Source organism: Falco biarmicus, chromosome 6 (assembly GCF_023638135.1).
Source record: "Falco biarmicus isolate bFalBia1 chromosome 6, bFalBia1.pri, whole genome shotgun sequence".
In the NCBI taxonomy this organism is placed as follows: domain Eukaryota; kingdom Metazoa; phylum Chordata; class Aves; order Falconiformes; family Falconidae; genus Falco; species Falco biarmicus.
Genome location: NC_079293.1, coordinates 82862704 through 82882901, shown reverse-complemented (window position 1 = coordinate 82882901; position 20198 = coordinate 82862704). Strand labels below are relative to the sequence as shown.

At 38.3% G+C, this 20198-nt stretch overlaps 1 protein-coding gene across 13 annotated transcripts in view; it reads right to left on the bottom strand.

Moving 5' to 3' along the window:
- The window catches only part of MTR (5-methyltetrahydrofolate-homocysteine methyltransferase), a 58081-nt gene that overhangs the window by 2522 nt on the left and 35361 nt on the right, over positions 1 to 20198 (bottom strand). For 10 of the 13 annotated variants that reach the window (XR_008822681.1, XR_008822679.1, XR_008822675.1 and 7 more), the window contains 13 exons: positions 19982 to 20082; positions 18611 to 18678; positions 17636 to 17756; positions 14616 to 14697; positions 13726 to 13824; positions 12427 to 12502; positions 11100 to 11255; positions 10205 to 10401; positions 7484 to 7684; positions 6056 to 6248; positions 5192 to 5304; positions 4211 to 5059; positions 2752 to 2794 (listed from right to left, as the gene is read on the bottom strand). Coding sequence is in view for 1 of the 13 variants with exons in the window: in XM_056344326.1 (XP_056200301.1) it covers positions 4973 to 5059; positions 5192 to 5304; positions 6056 to 6248; positions 7484 to 7684; positions 10205 to 10401; positions 11100 to 11255; positions 12427 to 12502; positions 13726 to 13824; positions 14616 to 14697; positions 17636 to 17756; positions 18611 to 18678; positions 19982 to 20082 (1494 nt within the window). In the remaining 12 variants the exon portion in view is untranslated. Of the gene's footprint in view, positions 1 to 2751; positions 2795 to 3700; positions 5060 to 5191; positions 5305 to 6055; positions 6249 to 7483; positions 7685 to 10204; positions 10402 to 11099; positions 11256 to 12426; positions 12503 to 13725; positions 13825 to 14615; positions 14698 to 17635; positions 17757 to 18610; positions 18679 to 19981; positions 20083 to 20198 lie in introns of those variants that run through there. The other 3 variants (XR_008822680.1, XM_056344326.1, XR_008822686.1) reach the window with 3 other exon arrangements.

Here is a 20198-nt window from a genome sequence, read left to right as displayed (position 1 = left end):
ATGTATCACGGTATTCTGCCAGAGTCAGGGAACACCGGTGTCAACTGAAAATTCTGTCAAAAACTTCCATCTAAGTAATGATTCCAACTCCGAAGGAGTGGTTTTTTCCCTTTTTTTCAACATCTTGTTACTTCCTCCTAGTACAAGTCCACAACCTAACTATTATTTCCTCCTCCTTCCCTCACTCATAAACATGTAAATACAACTCATTAATCCCAAGTGCACATTAGATTAATGAAAGCTCCTTAAAAATTGTTCTCAAGTTGTATTTCTTATACTCTGATGGTATACATCAAGTAGAGACTACAGCTTTTATTTTCATTTACTGCAAGATTAAGAATACCTGTTTTTTTAAGACATACGTTTGCCATAACTCTTACTTAATCTTCCAGCTCCTTCTAAAGAACCGTCTGTTCTTCTGAAATTAAGTTACCCTCTGTGAGTTCCACACCACTTTAGCTTCTTTGGTTACATGTAGTAATTTCTCCAAGTAGTACAACAAGCTTTCCAGTCTCCTAGCTAAATAATTTTATCACCTATTTCTAGACAGCAGTGGTAAATCCTTTTAAATCAAATGGTTAGCGTTTCAAACATAACCTGAGTTTGTAGTCAAGATAAATTTTTCATCATAAAATAATTAAGTCACCAAGTACCGAAAGAATTTTAAAAGCATTTGTTGTAAAAGCAAGGCACAGATAAATTCTCTACCTCTTAGCAATTCATACCATTAAAACACTTTGGTTGAAAATGACATTAGTTTTATATAGTTTCATTGTTACCAGCTTATTATTATTAGTGGATTTAAAATACTACACTGACAAAGGACGCAATTAATACACATTTTAGTTTTGCTGTCTGGATGAAAACAATCACGTAACTAAAGATGCAGTTAAGACACAGGGAATTGTTTAACCCATCTCGTGGCCTTCTCGGTAGCCGTTAGGAATGACTAACGCACGTAGGATAAGGCTCCTATAGGCACAGCTATCAGCACCAGTTATTACTATTGTCCAACGCACGCCAGGCAAAAATTCCTCTTCCTGGAACAGCTAACTGGTTCAGACTTTAAAAGAAACTTATTTAAAAACGTTTACAATTCCATTTTGGCAGAACCTGCCGAACCCTGACATGCAGCTGAGGGGGACTACTGGAGAGGGAATGAGGAAGAGAAGCCCGATTCAACAGGGAGAGGGGGTAGAAGAGGCCATGAGCCAAGAACGAAGATGGGGCAAGCCCGATTTTCCACAGTCCCTCCACTTATTTCACGCTCTTTCTGTGGGAAGGGAATGGCAGAGACCACCCTGGTGTGAGAACACTCCCCGTTAGCCTGGTCAGGAGCTGCAGGCACAGGCCACACCGTGCTAGGGCAGCAGGGAGGCAGGACACAGGGCTGTGCAACCTCTGCCATCGTGGCAGTTCCAGGCCAGCCAGGATAATCACCAGCTCGCTTTTGCCATCCTGGCTGAAGCCGAATCACAAACCCAAACCGCCAAGTTTGGTACTCTCTGCCAAGTTCCGCTTCACACAGCTGCTTCTATCAGGCATGCGGCATGGCCAGAAACCCCAGGGTACTCAGCCATGGCGGCATTAACCGCCCAAAACACACACGCAGACTTACTGCGTCGGTTTTTCGGTTCTGCCTTTAGCTGGACAATAAGCAAGTGGTGTTTGAAAGCATGATAAATACGTTTCTGTACTGTTCACAGTGTACTGGCACCTACAGAAGCCTGACAATCAAATGAGATGACTTTGCAGAGGGGCTGAACAGGCTCTGCCACGACAAGGCCGTGATAATCGAGGGCACAGGAATCATTTCTCCAGTGACCGAGAACACGTGCTGCTGTCCCTGTATGGAACCACCTCCTGAGCTAATTAATGAAGCTGTTTCTTTCCTTGCTCTTCAAAGTCTTAAGACACTGAACCTACTTTTTCATGGCGTGCTTAGGTAAATCAGCCAAAGCCTTCGGAGCGCATTTCATGAAACCCCGTCACAGTTAACCAGTAAACCAGCCCCCTTCCAAAAAGCAAGGCCCTCAAAGGACCCTCACTATTCCCCTCAGTTTCTGGACATCAGTTGTGTTTCAAGAAGCAGAAATTAACTGAAAGGGTGTACCGAGGTTCACATTGGTGAACAAAAAAGCAGAAGATTCTCAAAAAAATGCTCAAAAACTTGCATAAAAAATAAATGTGAGGGTTGGGTTGGTTTTGGTGTTGGGTTTTTTTGGTTTGGTTTTTTTTTTTTGTGGGTTTTTGTTTGGTTGGTTGGTTGGGTTTTTTCGGGGTGGTTTTTTTTTTTTTTTTTTTTTTTTTTGAGGACTGACCTATGGTAGCACCCTCACCCCCAAAATAAACTGCACTACAATCTTCCCGTGAGTATCAGCAGCACTGAAACATTCCTTATAATGAAGGGACAGGTTTAGGGATAGTAGTCACTCCTGACACTCATAAATTAAGATATATGCCTCAAAACTTTATCTCTGGCCTGCTGGCCTGACTTACAAAAAAGAAAAAAAAAATCAGTATCCAAAGTAAATTATTCACAAGAATTAAAACCAAGTTGTTTACAAAGCATTCTTAATTTTTCATCATCTCTTAACATCTTGTAACTTTGTTAGAAAAGCACTGCAAAAAATCTTTTACGCATTCTGTATTTGTCAGTCCCTCCTAGGCAGTATCCATTGCATTACTTCAAAGAGGTAGATTCTTACCATGGTTTTTCAAAGTAGTTTCATGGAAGTAAAATAATCTTACCTGCTAGAACCGAGACCCTTTTCCTTCACAATTCCCCTTTGTGCTGGAGGGAATAATGAAGATTTGTCTTACTCAAAGTGTCAGTTGACAATTCCAAGCAACAAACATTGAAAGAAATTGTCCTTGGTAAAAACATCTGCATCGTAACAATGAGAACTTCTTCCAAACACATTCTCACAATGACAAGTTTTGCAAGCAAAGATGAAATTTTTTTCTCAGTGTATGATGCCATGTATGAAGGGATCAAGTAATTGCACACCATTTTAAACCCTTTGCTTGTACGCAAGGTAGCACCACCACGGTTACACAGCAGCGCACCTACTGCTCTGTCAGTCTGATTCTGCCACAGCTCTACTCACTGAACTGCGTGCTGATTTCAGGAAAATAAATAAATGAACCAGGCTGTACAAGTCAAACTTTGACCTCATTCACACATCAAATTTTCAGACTAATAAGGCACTCTGCTTCTAAATATAAGAATATGGAAGAGTGCTGGAGAGAAGATATTCAAAGCATTAAATTGATTTGCAAAAGTGCAAGTACCAAACAGAAAGCAAAAAGGATTTCAATTTTTTACAGGCTACACATTCCAGGAACAAATTTTCAACTGTATTTTTGGCAGCCTCAAAGAGTGTTCTAGTGAGGAACCGTTCTAGCAACAAGAATCAGCTGATCAACAAGGACATGTCTCAAGTCCCTTGATATGGATGGGGAGGAGGACGGGGGGAGAGATCCATTTAGAAATTATTTTTGTAAGTCATTAAAGGATGAGACATTCTAAAACATTCAGTGAAGAACACACTTACTCAGCTGCTTTAAAAACCCCACAGCAGCCTTTATAATTTCAGATTCATGGTACAATGGGCATATTAATTTTGACATTATCTTTTCAGACTATTGCACACATTTTATTGTTGCCATTTAAAGGATTCTAATAGGGTAACACCACTGACAGCTTAACCTTTATTAAACTGTTGATACAAGATGATTCTTTAAGCATAAAGTCAGATGAAGACATTGCAAAAATTATACAGCTATTAATAGATTACAGATAAACTATTTAAAAGAACATTCTCTTTACAGTATTGGTCTTTTATTTACAATTAGAGACCAGAAAAATGAGGGGGTTTCTGTCACAATATTTTACTAAATTAGCATTTAAATAATACCTGAGGCACTTTTCAGAGATTATTAAAAGCTATGAACAATTAGCTCACTCAGAGTTAAAACTGAAGAGTAAGACCACGGTATTAACTGTTAACTTATGACAGTATTGGTGCTATTTGCCTTTAAAATCCAGGTACCTGGAAGCTTTAAAAGTTTGTAAAACACTGAAGACAGCTCCAAGCTTTCTGTCTATAGTAACAATAACCCTTCTCTCATATTTTTCACATACAAAAGACTGTTTAAATAGGAATTAAGCTTCACAACGTAACGGTAAGGTAGGAAATGCCATTACCCTTTATGCAGAGTAGAAACAGACTGTGGCTCACTGGAAGGAAGAGGAAGCAGGAGGTGGACAACTCCATGGGCTCAGTCATTCCATTCCATCTTCTGCCAACAATACAGCATCTCCGATACTGTTCCAACCCATTGTATTATTTTGATAGTTCTAACTACAATCATAATCACAAAGTAATTTAAAATCCCGCTACTATTCAGAGAGAACAACGTATGTTGCTATTGCATGATCTAAACGCAGAGCAGACAGATTTTAAGAAAGATCTGTTGCACTTCAGTTGTTCTTGATCACTCAGTAGAAAACTTTCACTGACTTTAGAGAAAAACCACATCGTATCTCTGCACCTAGACTTGCCAAAAAACCATGAGAATAACAGAAGTCAAATTCTGTCCTATGTATATCCATAGCCAACAGGATAGATATTCTTGCCCCTGATTTCAAAGCCTTCCTGAGGACAGGAGAGGTCTGCAGCTTCCACGTCTCACCCTACATCTATAGCTGATCAGCTAGGTTATTTATGCAAGAAATAAAAATAAATAAAATAATATTGCTATGACTAAGAGATCTGCAATGCATTCACAGTCTCAAGCCAAAAGCACAGGGCAGATCTGAAATATTAAGCTCCTTGATCAAAAATCAAAACCAATCAAAGAAGCTATTGGAATGGATAGAAGAAAGCTGTTTTCAGTGGGAAGGATTTTCTTGTTCCTGCTGGCAAACAGACCATCAGAAGAAAATGTTTGCCCACAAGTGTCACATTTATTCAGTATCATATCCCAATATGGGTCCCAGCCATTTCTCCACCTCTGCCACAGACAAATTTTTTCTCAGCGCATAATCTTCAACCTGAAAAAGGACCACAAGACATGATAAAGATTTGGAAACTCCAGCTTTTACTGTTTATGAAACTTTTTGGAACATCTGCTCACAAGGTGCTTTTGACACTGTAACGCTACCACAACGGACAGTGCAAGTTACCTGATCTTTACATATCTTGCCAACAGCAAAATATTTGGATTTGGGACTGGAAAAATAGAGACCAGAAACTGCAGAAGCAGGTATCATTGCTAGTGATTCAGTTAAACCAATTCCTGGAAAACAGAATGAGAATTTTCTTATTCTCTGAAATAATAATAAGCATAAATTCAGAACCTTTTTTTGCTGGGCAGGTTCAAGCAAACTCAAAACCCAGGCAGGCTTCAGATGAACTAACCATTTTCCACTTAGTTGACTACTGAAAGAATACACATAGCTTTAAATAGATTACAGATTTCCATTACAGTATTACTGTAGAGTAACTATACAGTTTGAAGGAAAAAACCTATGACATTTTGGCAAATGAAATGGGTAAGTAGAGGTTCTGAAACACAGAAAGGTATTTTTGGAATTGTGGATGTAGCAGTGAAATGTCTGACAAGTAAAATATCAGAGGAAAATAAATGGAATGTATTCCTTTTTTAAGAGTTACCATCTCAAGGTTTCTATGGACCAGAAAATACACTGCTGAATTGGCTTTCTTCCTGTTTATATCTGGAATGTCTTCTTGCAACCATAAGGATGCTAGAATTTTTCTCTGTGCAGCAGAGCCCTGTTTGCATGCAATCTCCTAATTATGGATACAACTCCGTCACCAAAAGCACTCGTAGTATTTTGTAAATTCTTCCTCGAATGAGGCAAAATAAAAAAGGCAGTGAAAAGGGGAAGACAGCAATTCCAGAACTGCTTCGGTTCACATTTTTTTTATGTAGCTCTGCACCCACCCAATTCACTGTTTTGTTGGCATTTCAATCTTTCATTCACATAAAAACAGTTTAAGAATCTTACTAAAGCAGACAGAGGTACCTGTTGCTTCCTCAATGTTTGCAAGTTTCCACATGGTGCGTTTTTCTGTATGGTCAGGCTGGCTTGGATATCCCGGGGCAGGGCGAATTCCCTCATACTTAATTCTGCGTAGGTCAGAGAGATCTAGCTGCTCAGTACTACAGTAAGCCCAGAACTCCCTTCGAACCCTTTCATGTAGCTCCTCAGCAAATGCCTGGGAACAGAATGCAAAGATCTGTTTGTTTGTTTTTTTTTTTAATTTGTGTAGACGGATGCAATAGCTATTGATAAAGACAAACAATGATACGAGACTTTCTCCCCATTCCCATTTTAATTTTTGAGGGATTCTCTCATAGGTGAGAAATTTGATAGCGTCAAAATTCACATACAATACTTATTTTGCTAATCGAAGTATTTTTGTTTTTTCTCTTACTGGTAGACAGTGGCTTTTTTGTTGTCTTGTTTTAAAATCCTGCATACTCACAGCGGTAAAGATGTGGACAAGTAACGGGAAAAGATGAAGTTCGTTAGCCTATGGTAGTGATACATCATTATAGCGCCAAAGACTTGACTGCCTGGGTATTTCCTCCAGGTCTACCTATGGCAGGCCACATCATTCCTGCGTCCATGCTGGCATCGGATATACGCGCCACTGCTCTTTCTAGTATAGGACCTTCCCTCTAGCTGAAAGTGGGCAACAGATTTTCTTAACTGTTCTTACAGCACTATTCTGCCAGCAATGGTTGCCTTCAGGAGAAATTTCCACTTCAGTAATATCTTTAGCTGGTCTCTAATAATAATCCCTCAAGCTCTTATAGCTTGAAATACACAGCTAGAGCTAACCCCATCTGCCTTGCGCCAACGCTGCTGTAAGTTTTAACATGGTTACTTAAGTGCAAGCACGGAGGAAAGCAGATGGAGATAGAAGGGCAGGAGGGAAGAGATGGCATTTTCTAAACAACTTCAGTTAGAGCTTGAAGAGCACATCTGTCTAAGTTTAAGGCACGTTAAGTCAAAAGACTGGTACCCTGGATACATCTGCATGGTCACCGTTGAAAGCAGAAGGCACGTCTGCAGTTCAAGAATATAACTGGTGGGTCACACCACCTGGCTCCAAACACATTTTCATGTAGAGAAAACAAGATTTAAAGATAATTCTTCTTGAACAGTCTTGTTTTAAAATCTACTAAATTCTACCAGTCATCGAAACCCTCAAAAATTGCTCAAAGATGCTTTTGCAGCTGGAAGATATGGACAGCAGAGTCCCCTCTGGCTCAAAGAGGACTCTCAAGACAGTTTCAGTAGAACCAGTTCACTATCACATTTAATGCAGAGCACACATCACCAGCAACGGCCTAAGTTTATGCTACAACTTGAAAGAGGAACCTGTCAAGCAAATCTATCACAGTCAGAAAATTTGCAAGGAGACACATGATAAAAACCTCATACCTCTGCCAACCGATCACCAAGAGCCTTTACCATTATGACGTCGTATTCATCATCCTGTTTCCTAAATTCATTGCATAACTCATCTACACCAAAACAGGCCACAGCAAATAGGCCTAAGTAGTCACAAATGCCAGAATCCAGTGGTGCTATGAAGTCAGAGAGGCAGTAATATGGATCTGTGCAGGCAGAGTCCTTCTCAGCCTAAGGTAACAAAAACAATGCAATAAATCAGAACATTTTAAAACTCTATTATTAGTGTGCTATTAACCTAAATGCCATATTTTTAAGACTAAAGGGCTTAAGCGTTTCTGACAAACACCTATTATCAAACTGCAATAGCTTTCTTGTACTTGAATTAGAAGAAAAACACCTCTCTTACTCCGAGTGTTTAGATGAGTGAAGAACAAAATGTCAAAGAAGAGATGCTGTGCTGAATACATATACAGAGATATTTTGCTTCTATTTACAGCTAGTAAGCTATAACGACTTATTCTGCAGACAAATATTACAAAATAAGGAACACTCTTGTGCCAACCACTGGCTAAGAGGAGGAATTTTTCATCTCTGGCACTTACAGATTCTACATTTGTAAGCAAAACTAATGGTTGGCAGTTCACATCCCAGTTATGCAAACTGCAGAATTCTTCAGCACCTCCCATTTTAGAATGGCTGTGAGAGTTTCTAAGCGCTCTTAAGTTTCTTAACCTACAGACCATGTGCTCAGTAATCCAGACAAAACACTGCCCCAGGATGTAGGTTTACATTAGCCACACACAAATACAAAAGAACCACGTATCTATCACCACTGAAAAGTTGAATCCTAAGCAAAGTTCAAGTGGGTTTACGCAAACAGGAAATATACCGCTCACTGGGTCCCTTTTCAAAATGCAAAGAAGGGAATAGAAAGAGGTAACTGAATGCTGGCCATAGCACCTAACAAGAAGTTTTACAGTTGAGGATCTTATCAGAATATTCATTGTAGGAACATGACTGCTATTTAAAAAGTGGCACAGCTCTTATAAAGCTACCCAACTTGCAGAGAGATAAAAGTTACTTCGCGGCTATCACTTAGCTGAAGATTCCTCTCCAAGTTTCCTTACTCTATGACAATATGTTAACAATGCTTTCCACCCACTCCCAACTGCAGTTTAAAAACAAATGAGTAACACACCTCCATCCCCAAAAACCACAATAAAATGGTCCACTGTTTCTCTAGTTTCTACAACCTACTAGATTACAGAAAGTGCCATAAAGCTGAAGAAATAGCCTTTTTCCATACAGGTGAAACCTATGTCAATTTTAAGATTCTTTTGTAATGATTATAGTTAAGGAAAATGCTAAATGCATCTCCAACTTTTAGATTTACATCACATCCTTAATAGCGTCAATTTCATGGAGAGAACTCTTGTGTACTGAAAGGAACATTTTATATAAGAAACAGTAGACAATTATTCTTTTCTACTTTGCTCTGGTGAAGCCTCTGCTGAAATATTATGTACACCAGATCGAAAGAGATGCAGCTGAAATACGTGGAGTCCAGAAGAACAGTACCCACAACAGCACAAAGTTTCATGGCTTTAACCTTTGAGAAAAGCCTGAACAAATTTGGACTATACAAGATAAAGGAAAACAACAGTATTCCAATAGTAAAAACCACTACAAGACAACACCAACTGAGACATTCTCTTTGGGAGAACCCTGGGAAAAGGCCAGGAAAAAGAAACTGTAGTAAACTTGATGTACACGGGATATCAAAATGTTTGACTAGGTTGTAAAGGCCCTGGAACAGCCCTGCCTGAAGGCTTGTGAGAACAGTTTATATAAACGTCTGCCACAGATTGTCAAGACACACTAGGATCCACCTTCACGCAAGAGATAATCTGTTCCAGGAAACCTGAACAGATAAACTTGAAGCCATGTATTCCTTAGTACAGTTCTGCAATACTGGCACAGGACTGTCCTTATAGAATACTGTACTTCAGAAATTTAGGTAGTTGTTAAATTTGTTTCTGCCATGTTTGATGGCTCTGAATATGTCTACTATGAAGAAGCCAAGCCAGAAGGTAAGGAAGGAGGAGAGGCGGAGTATCTTGCAAATATTCCATCTGTCAAAATAAATACAAATCTAGTTAAGTATGATTCAAGCATGAATACTTCATGATTCTCTCAATCAGAATTAGCAGCCAACTAACCAATTCTAAACTGCCTCTTCATACGGAGAATTCTACATCAAAATTAAGACTAACAAAACCACTTATCTCCATTGTGCTTTATTTTCCAGGTGTAAGTGTGTTTAACCTTTAACACACCCAAGCAGAACTTCTCATCTAAGGCAGAATCCAGGGATATTAGAGAAGTAAGGTTCATTAGGTTCTAGTTTAGCTCATGGGATCCATGTGATTTTATACAGCACAGTGCTTTAGGACATCTTAAATATCAAACTGAAGACAAAAATGCATGTCATTTCTGAAGATGTCAAATCTATAAAGCATTTTGTACAACTACTACAATGCAGAATACTACAAATACTACAATACAAATACCTGTGTCATCACTAACAAGATCTTGTTATTACTGGAAAAAATGGAAGGACAACTGCAAGATAGATTGCAACAACCATTTTCTGCACAGATTTTCATAGGGCACTTCTGTTACATCCTTGCAATCCAGGGGGAGAAAAAAAATATAAATCACTATTTAACAAATGTTCTGTCACCGTACCTGTTGCCTCAAACCATAAAATTTTGCTATTGGTTCCGAAGATCCTACTGCCTCTTCTACAGCATATATATGGATATCATCTTGAACACTTCGAGCTGGCCAGAACCCAACCACACCTCTGGCTTGTAATTTCTTTTGATTAATCAACATTTGCAGCAGATTTTGAGCATCATGATAAACTCTCTTTGCTTCTTCACCTATCAAAAAAACGCAACAAACCTTTAGAAAAGGCATGTTTTCACAACTGCCTAAATGGGCTTAAGAATTGCTGAAGATTAGTTCATTTTCCACATAATTCTCTGATGACTGCAACAATCTGTCAGCTACAGCAAACAGACAGACAGCAGTGTGATTATGTCTATACAGCTGTAACAACATGTATCTTTGGTGGAAGAAAAGGTTTCAGCCAGCACCATTCTAGTAGAGGCAGAAGATGCAGAACAAAATGAGCAACTGAGAACAAGTGTAAGAACATTACGACCGTGCAGCAGACCCAGACCATTGATTTCAGCTTCACCCTTGCATTTTAATCGTGTCTTTCAAGGCCTACTGTAGTTTTAAAAGGAGACAGTGCCCTCTTGCCATCTTCACCCACAATGGGGACATAGGTATATTAACTGCTTCTGCTGCCATTTTCTGTCATTGAAATACCTCCCTGTGTTTTGGCAGGTGAATTCTAAAAAAGATGATTGGGCATTTCCCCCCCACTTACTTTGCAGCCTCACATGCCAACACTTCATTCACTAAGCGTTACTTTAAACATATTATTTCAGTGACACTAGGTTTTCATGTATTTTCACTATTCGTATGTATTTTAAAACATTCAGAATCTTAATGCAGCATGGCAGGTCTGTTAGGATTATTTACATGAAGTACATGCAATTTTACTACTCACCTACAGTTTTATCACTAAAGACTTTTGGGAAACTCCGGTTGGGATACTTTCCCCTAAGTTGCCAGACATCAAAGAAAGGCTTCCAGTCAATGTATTCAACCAGCCTCTTCAGGTCATAATCTTCAAAGACTTTTGTGCCAATGAATTTTGGTTTAACTGTAGGAATCAGAAGTACAATCTGACATGATGAAAATAATTTAATATTGCTCTTATATGTGCAGCATAACTGATGCTCACCAGCCTCCACCACTGCAAATGACATCTTCGAAAGTAACTGTCCTACAAATCTCACTGTCATAGCATTCCCCAAGTCATACCATACTCTACAGTTAAATGGGATAAAAAAAAGGCATATAAAATTGAAATTTGTTCTTCCATATAAATCACCACTTATTAGCTGTTGGCCTTCCAAACTTATTTCATTGGCTAACATACTGGCCAAAAGAGAAGACTAAAAAAACCTGCTCAACTTATCAACACCTAACATATTTTACAGGCATATACCTTTCGTATTTACAAATCCTGCTTCCTATACACGGACATATTACATGTTATAGTAACGTAGAATAATTCCGTGAAATAATATATAATTTTAAGAACTTTTGCAACCACCACACACTTGTTCAGATGCATGTGCACAAGTTAAAAAGCAGGATGGATCTATATCATGATGTATCTACAAGCTTTGCACTTTTTCTGTCTGTGCTGTTCAGCACTTTATAACACCTATATTAAGATGAGCTACTGAAAATTAGCATCTTGTTGAGTCTTGTAAATGAAATGACAGAAAGCAGTGAAGTGTTAATGTCACCGCAGGATGCAACTTCTTGTGGAATGCTGTTTATACTTCTCGTCTCTAATTTTCTTTTTTTTAAATCAAAACAAACTGGTACAGAAGCTGATGGGGGAAGTGTAGGAAAAAGCATTAGGAGGAATTTGGTGCACATGCCATGTCACAACTTGTGTTCCCTAAATATGGTATAGTAAGCTTTGCAATATAACGAGCCAGTCTGACATTATTTTGCAAAGGCGGCATGAGGCTTATCCTTGATTATACGGCGTTACAACTAACTCACTGCTTTAGTATCTTTTTTCCAAATTTTTTTTAAACTATTAATTTATTATTTAAATATGTGAAACAAAGCTGAAACAGGACACTCAATTTTATGCAAAAAAAAAAAATCTCCACTGAGACAGACACCAATTTACGCAAGTTGTTACGCTACTATATCCTGAAGTTTAATAAAGCATATTCTAATTAAAAAATATATAAAATAAATACATATAAAATAAAGGCACAGCAACAACAAACAACATTTAAACTGACCTGGTTTATGGCCTGATAACCAGTCGTTATGGAAACCTTTTCTTCTAGCTTGCTGTAGAGACAAGTATCTTCTTTCCTGTATGGACATAAAGGTGAATTTCACAGTGCCAGCCATCTTTCAGGCAGATAAACTCTTAACTGCTGACTTGGTGGTAAAGTTTTACTCAGAATAGTCCCTGGCACAAATCTGACAACAGAAAATTTCAGTTCCAACAACTCCCAGTTCACAAGTGTAAAGTAAGATTACATCACAGCCATACCATTATTTTTTCCCTGGATACTTCTAACAAAACTGGCCAACAATATCTCTAGCTCCTCTGAACTACATCAGAAGTTCCTTTATTACTTCAAAATATGTGAAAATACAGGTACAGCAAGGTATTATGCTACCGACTGCAAAAAGCTTAGGATTGCAGTTACAGCACCACCAGTGACTGCAGCATGCCTCTGGGCAAATTACTAGCTCTTCTGAAAGGCACAGGAAACCTATAGCTATTTCAGTAAGGCCCATGAATTCACTGGTGACCTCTGCTTAAGGAGAGTGCTGCACTCGCTGATCTCAGCTTAATGGACTGCTGCTCTGTGCAAAGACAGTCTTAAACTTGGTCAAGCCAAATGTCCTCAGGAGGCCTTTATCTTTCTTTATCAAGAGCCCAGGTAAAAGCCAGATGACTTTCAGCTTGCTTCTATGTTTATTTCCAAAGGTGGCCTCAGAGGAGTCATATGCTATTTGTTTCCTATTGTTAGTTTGCACAGTCCATCTCCACATTTCATTGCTTCCTTCTCTTCAATTTCCTTAAATGGTAGCCTCAACTCTCTACTTTGACACTGCTCAGATCTCTAACCTAAACAATATGAACACATCAGGAAAGCACGGTGGTGTAAAATACTCAGAGTGTTACTTAGTACCAGCAAAAGCAACCAGGGCCATTTTAATAACCCCAGGACAGCTCCCCATTTCCAGCTACCTCTCCAGAAAAGCACTGGTCTCCTGTAGGCTGGTTAAGTTGACATGACTGCCAGCTCCAAGGAGATGTCCTAGATAACCACTGATGGCCCATTGAGGACAATGAAGAATTTGCCAAGCATGTGTTGGACTCCTGCAGAATTTCCCCTTATAGCTTATTAAATCCAATTTCATAAGCACTTCTGGAAGCTTACTGTAAATTCTACTGCATGTTTTAAATCTGAACAAATATACCCAAAGGTCTTCATAAGGAGCTGAAAGTGAGAGTTAGTAATGAGGCAAGTACCAGGCACTTCAAACAAGAAAAGAAGCTAAATCTATCACATTTGTACCTTGAGAGACTCATAGTGTTCTTGTCTAATTTCTTCATATTCCTCTAATATTTCTTCAAAGAAATCATCCTTTACACTCTCATCTAAAAGCTGGGAGCACTGAAAAAAAGAGAAAGAGAAAGCACTAAATACATACTGTAACAATCTATAGGAAGGACAAAGTATGAACTTCAGACTAAGCCATCTGTCTTTCCAGACTTGCTTCCAATTACACTTGACAACACTGAACTAAGCCTTACCACTAATCTACAAACCAGATGTAAAACATATTTAAGAATACAATTATTACTGAGAGCACTGCCCTACTACACAAGTAATATTAGCAGAGAGAAGTGTGGCTCTGGAAAGACCTGAGGAGAATACTCCAAGACTTTAGAGACTGAATGGCCATAGAAACAACACACAGCTTGGCCTACTTCCATCTAAGTATCTAAGCAGATACTTGCCAGCTAAGACTACCCATTTGTCTGATAAAAAGAGCATCCATCCTGGAAAACTCCAGTCACACATTTTCTAGTACTAATGCTGCCGTATCACTAACTTCAGAAATAGATCCAGAACAGAGAGAACAGGACTTCACATCTAACCCCATCACTCTCCACTAAAAAAAATCTCAAAACCAGTCAAAGACTCAGTGAATCATGTCACCCTTGCTAGAGAAACAGGCCTTTAAGTAAAAGTATCCAGCAACAACAATTGACACAAGTCAGATGAGATAACCACGTGGCAGCAAAAAATAACTGAAGCAATAGTAGTTTATAAACTAGCCTCTGTTGTGCCTCTTCAGTTTTCTGCCATAACATTAAGCCTCAGAGGAAAGGATGAGAGGCACTACAGAAAAACAGGGCACGTATTCCTGCATGGATGAGAAACTATAATTTAGAACTTACAACCACAACACTCTTTGATGCATCCAGGACATGAATTACAGGTGCGCTGTATCGTGGGGCAATTTTAACAGCTGTGTGTGTTCTTCAATAAAAAAGAAAAACAGTGAACATTTCACAAATGAAACAACACCCCCCCCCCCCAAAAACAGACAAAACCCCCAGCAAAAATCAATCTTGACTTAACGCATAGGCCAGAACTTCAAAAGAAGAAAAGTTATTCATCCATCTGCTATGCATGGATGATTGAACAGATTTTAATAAGTACATAAATACTTTCTTCAAAAGAGTATCAGAACGCTTCATAAATAATGTGCCAATCCACATTCCCCCACTGTCTTACCAGCTGACTGAAAATCAGTAACTCATTAGTTTGAGCCTCAGAAAATTTCAGTGAGAATGTTCCAAACTAAGCCTACCAAGAACTAACATTTTTTTTTTTTTAATCTTTTTTGCTCGTCTTACATTTTTCCCTCCCACATGCTAGTTTCTGGGTCTATGGATTAGCACTAACATATTTCAAGGTTCATTATTCCATTTCTGTGATGCTCTACTTCAAAGCCAAAGAACCAAGCCCTCTACTCACCTGAAGAAGGAGTTCTGCCAGTGATCAATAAGTATTACAAACTTGCACCTGCTTGGCCAGTCAAGTAATTCACACAAAAAAACCTCCCAGTTCATCCAATTATTTAGCATTTATTCATATTCCACTCCTTACTGAAATACTTCAGTGTATCATGAGGAATCACCTCTATATTATAGTACTTTGTTGATCAAATTAAAATTTGGAGTCCTAAACTGAGGCCTAAGCTACGTAATGCAGCTGACTACCCCTGTTGCTCAGAGTCCTGGCAAACAGCAAGCAAGTGCAGGAGCAAAGGCCTTGCAGGCCAAAGCTGAGTTTGCTTTCTTAAATGCTAACATCAAACACTGTTTTTTAAATTAATTTAAATGAGAGCCCAGGAAGCAATCTTCTACAGCAAAGATAAGAACTCCTTCTTCAGGTTCCGTCCAATATTTAAAGCACTTGGACATGGAGGTTACAGATGACCGTGCAAACACAGCTGTGTAACCAACTGTCCAGGATCATCCTGATTTGCTTCTAGGCAATACACTTCTGATCTTGGCAGCTCTTATTTTTTAGAGAAAAAGCACTGTATCTTCTATTTTGATATGAACAGACAAAAAAACAAACAGGGCATGGTCCCACAACTGCACTATCAACTAGTACATACTAATTTTTGTACGGTTTAAAAATAAAAAATACCACAACAAAACTGTCACCGTTATTTCTCAGCATCTGAATTTATCAAAGCTGTATAGTAAGAATTCGATCATCATAATTGCTTTAAGTTATGAAGAAACTCCATTATGTAGATTCTGTAAACAAAATCCAGCCTCTCTCTGTTTGAAACCAACCTCACCTTTCCACCCTTCCAAGTACTTATGGCCCCCTTATTCCAAATAAAAATGTCTACTTGTTACAGAGAAAAAACGCAGATGGTTCTTCATTAGTAACCTCTGACACGTACACAGCCTCTGAGAATGCACACGCAAGGTTAAACTTAAGACTGCAGAAGTAAAATTAAATACGTATTACCAAGCCAGTCTTCTATAAAGAATACCTTTACTTGACACATATTTTATAGAAACTGTATGTGCCTGGGCATATGCATAAGTATATATTTATATACAGTTCATGTGAATATGATTACTATTTATGTATACAAAAATATACATCAATTCTTCAATAATTTCCATATCCAAGGATAAAACTAGTGCCGCCTTTCTGTTGACTACATTTATCTCTGTGAATAAATTCTACAAAACTGTTCGATGCTGGTTATTTGACATCAATTTACTAGGCCACAACACCCTGTGCACAAACACTAAAAAGATCTAAAGAAAGGGCTCTCTTAAGGCCTCCACTTTGAGAATAAAGTCTTTTTTTTTTTTCCCCTGTTTTTAAAAATTACTTTTTAAGGAAAAACCCTCCATGTTTGTTCTCAGTACCAAAGCCATAGAAAAAGAGACTCATGTGGAGAAGAAGAAAAAGGATACAGTTAACCTTGCATTACATCTACAGGACCAATAGACAGGTAGTGATCCTACTCACTGTGTCCAATTATGGGATCGTTTGCTAAGGCCCAAAATACAGCATGCAATGGTTCTGCTACAGTATGTGCTGCCCTGATAAAGCAAGCAACACTGCTAACAGCTTCCAGTTGTGCAAGAAATGACCTCTGCAGTCTTCTGAGCTGTCACCTACTCGAGTATACTGTACATAAACCAGTTAGCAAAGCATAACCTAAGGCCATTAAACATGCCCAAAATACATCTGTGGTAATGGTAATACTAGGTGTCATTCAGCTGTCAACACTGGTCTCCAGGACATCATAGCAGCTGTACTATTTCATTTGAGCATATCTGAGAGAAAAAGATCTCAACAGAAAAGCTCAGTCTATCAAAAGCAACATGGTAACTACTTGAAGGCAAGCAGCCAGAATTTATCCCCTATCAGCCTCCTTGAACAGGACTAGGGGGCTCAACCCAGTCAGCACAGTGCTGAACAACGTTCCAGGAAAATGCATTAACTTTCTTAAAGAAAACAGTCCCCTGATGTCAACGCAACCATTTCTGGTCTTGAAATCCTGCATTTTCAAAATGCTTTGTTGAATCGAAACAGAGCACAATCCCTTAGAAGAACAGTATTCTTATGCATATGCGCGTGAACTTTCAGAAGGAAATATAGTACTTCCACATAATATATACACTTGCAAAATAAATAAACATTTCATTTTTGTGAGTGTTAAGTCCATTAGCTGTTGTGTCCCAACTATTTTTTGCCTTTATATTCTATGACTTCAGATGCAAAATATAACATTCAGTCTTAAGTAAATACATACTAGCACGTACGTTGGGGGAGATGGGAAAGGGAGAGAAATAGCTATGAATTTTCTTTTTTCCCCTAGTTAACACTGTTTTCATACATGTTCCCCATCTTCCCAGCTGAGGTATCTTACTTAGAAGTAGTTGCTCCTCCAATCAGCAACGGAATCTTTATTGCCAATCTCTCCATTTCCTTGGCGACAAAAATCATTTCATCCAAAGAAGGGGTGATGAGACCAGACAGACCAATTATATCTATTGCAAATTTACAAACACACATAGTCAAAAGGTTTAGCAAATCCACTCTAGAAAAACACAGAAATTATTACAGAAATGTTTATTTCGTACATCAAATAGCTTCATGCATCAAGTAGAAAACAGTGAGATAAAAAGTAAAGGTAGTTGCTAGTCTAGAAGCAAGGTTTGACCTAATAAGAAAGTGAAAGCGTTCCAAGAATTAAAGTGATTCCAAATCTCCAGTTTAAGATATTTCTCAGTCTTCGCAGCTGCTGAACACCTACTGCTCTTGTTTCAGCAACAAATATACACTATTTCTGATTAGCAAGGTTCAAACCACAGAAGTTCAGCACTGAGGTGGGAAATAAAACAAAATAGTCTCTGCTCTTAGATAACAGCAAATGCTTTCAAACTTTGCCACCTATGTTCCACACAATTCATCTTCTCCAAGATGCAACAGATTTTTTCAAAGCAACTGTAGCTTGTTTCAGAAAGCTCATTATTTATTAGAACAACTCATTCCTGATTTCATACTCGCTGATCTGGCAGGCTGAATGCCAAGTTCTTTTACTGATTTAAGATCAACATGAAGTTATTTAACCTTTTCAGGTTTCCACGTATCCATCTGTAAAATAAATACTAAAACATCTCTCTTGGAGTTGTCCTTTTGATACAGGTTTTCAGTTCCTCGGGCCAAGTTTCAGGGAAGTGCCAAATACTAAATAATTACTATTGTTAATGAAAAGTTCTGATTTATTTGAAGACAGTCTGACCAAATCATACACAGCACAGGAATATAATAAGTAGCAATAAAAAATGCGAGTGGGGTTTAAAATCAAACAATTCGGGAGTACTAATGAATCTCTCTATACCTGCTTTGTTCTCAATAGCAGCTCTCAGGATCTTGTCACATGGAGTCATGACTCCTAAATCAATAACTCTGTAAAGAGAAGTGAGATGACACAAGATCCTTTTAAAAACACAGAAAATTTCTCCTAAAGGGCAAATAAACTTGCTCTTAGTGTAAATTAATGACCTAAAATTTAAGTTAAAATTGAGATTCTAGCTTGTTTCTATTAAGACCCCTGTAGGGAATTTTAATTTAGGAAATACCTCTGGGTCTGGCAAAATTTTCAATGTAGCAGAGTTTCAGATGATACAGTACGTAAGAAAATTCAAGTGTAAGATGCTTTCTATTTTTTTAATTTTTTTGTGGTTGTACTGAGTCTGGCTAAGATGGAGATAAGAAGCATTGTATTCCTATTAACCCTAGCCATTGGCAAGGTTTTTATTTGTTTCACATAAGCCACCCCAACCTGCTAGCTTCATTTAGCCTCACTCATACTCATGGTGACAGAAAACACTACAGCTCAAGAAAGCCTGAAACCAATAGTCAGAATTTCAAGATATAATGAAACAGAATGTACTGCATATACACAGCACTGCTACTGGTTTCAGTCCTTTGTGTTTTAAAATAGAGATAATTTTGGCTCTTTTTAGAGCAAATTACAGCCCCAAGCCAAAAACAAAACTAAAGGAATGAACAGAGTTCCAAAGCAGATTCAGCTTTGAACAACATTTGACATTTGACAAAGAGCTCTGACAGAAACATCATCATTCCTTCCAACACTGTTGCCAACCCTGCCATGTACACAGACCTTGCAAGAGCTGACTTCTCGTGAAGTTCTATCTTTTGAAGCTCAGAAACAGGATGAGAATCTCATGTCTGTCTTAATGAAACATACACCTGCACGTTTCTAAAACTTCAGTTAAACAGCCTAAAAAAACCACACTAAAAGGTTCGTTTGAATCTTACAAGACTTCCTTCTCCCCAACACAACCCACAACGCACACATCATCTTGCCTGCTGCGATTGTCATAGGTTTTTTCAAACATTATACTTATACATTTTAGACATTATACTTAGTGTATTTAACTAATATAAAACAAATACAAAAATGGATGTTCTCATCTACATTTCAGCCGATGTTAAACTGTATCCACCTCAGACAGTGATTTATTAGAAAAAAAGTATTAAAGGAGGAGGCTACACTCCTCTTGCCTCCTCAATAGTAGCAGCTGGTGTGATTTGTGTTTTCAACCACACCTTGGGAACAGAAAACAGTTCCCAAGAAATGCCCACCTCTTATCACCACAGTTGCAGCTAGCCTAATAAATAATTAATATTAATTAGTCAGCTTTACACAGTTGTGTTCCCAGCTACCTAATGTTAGTCTGTTCACCTGAAGTTGTTGCAGCCTAGAACGACTCCCACAATGTTCTTGCCAATATCATGGACATCTCCTTTCACAGTTGCCAGTACTATTGTACCACGATAAGGATCCTGAAAGTCAACCAACACAAAAGTTAAATTACTCAGAAGCCTCAGTATGTTTGCACAGATCATTCAACAATGCAACTCTAATCCACAACTGGGACTTCTCTTGTAGTACAAGTAAT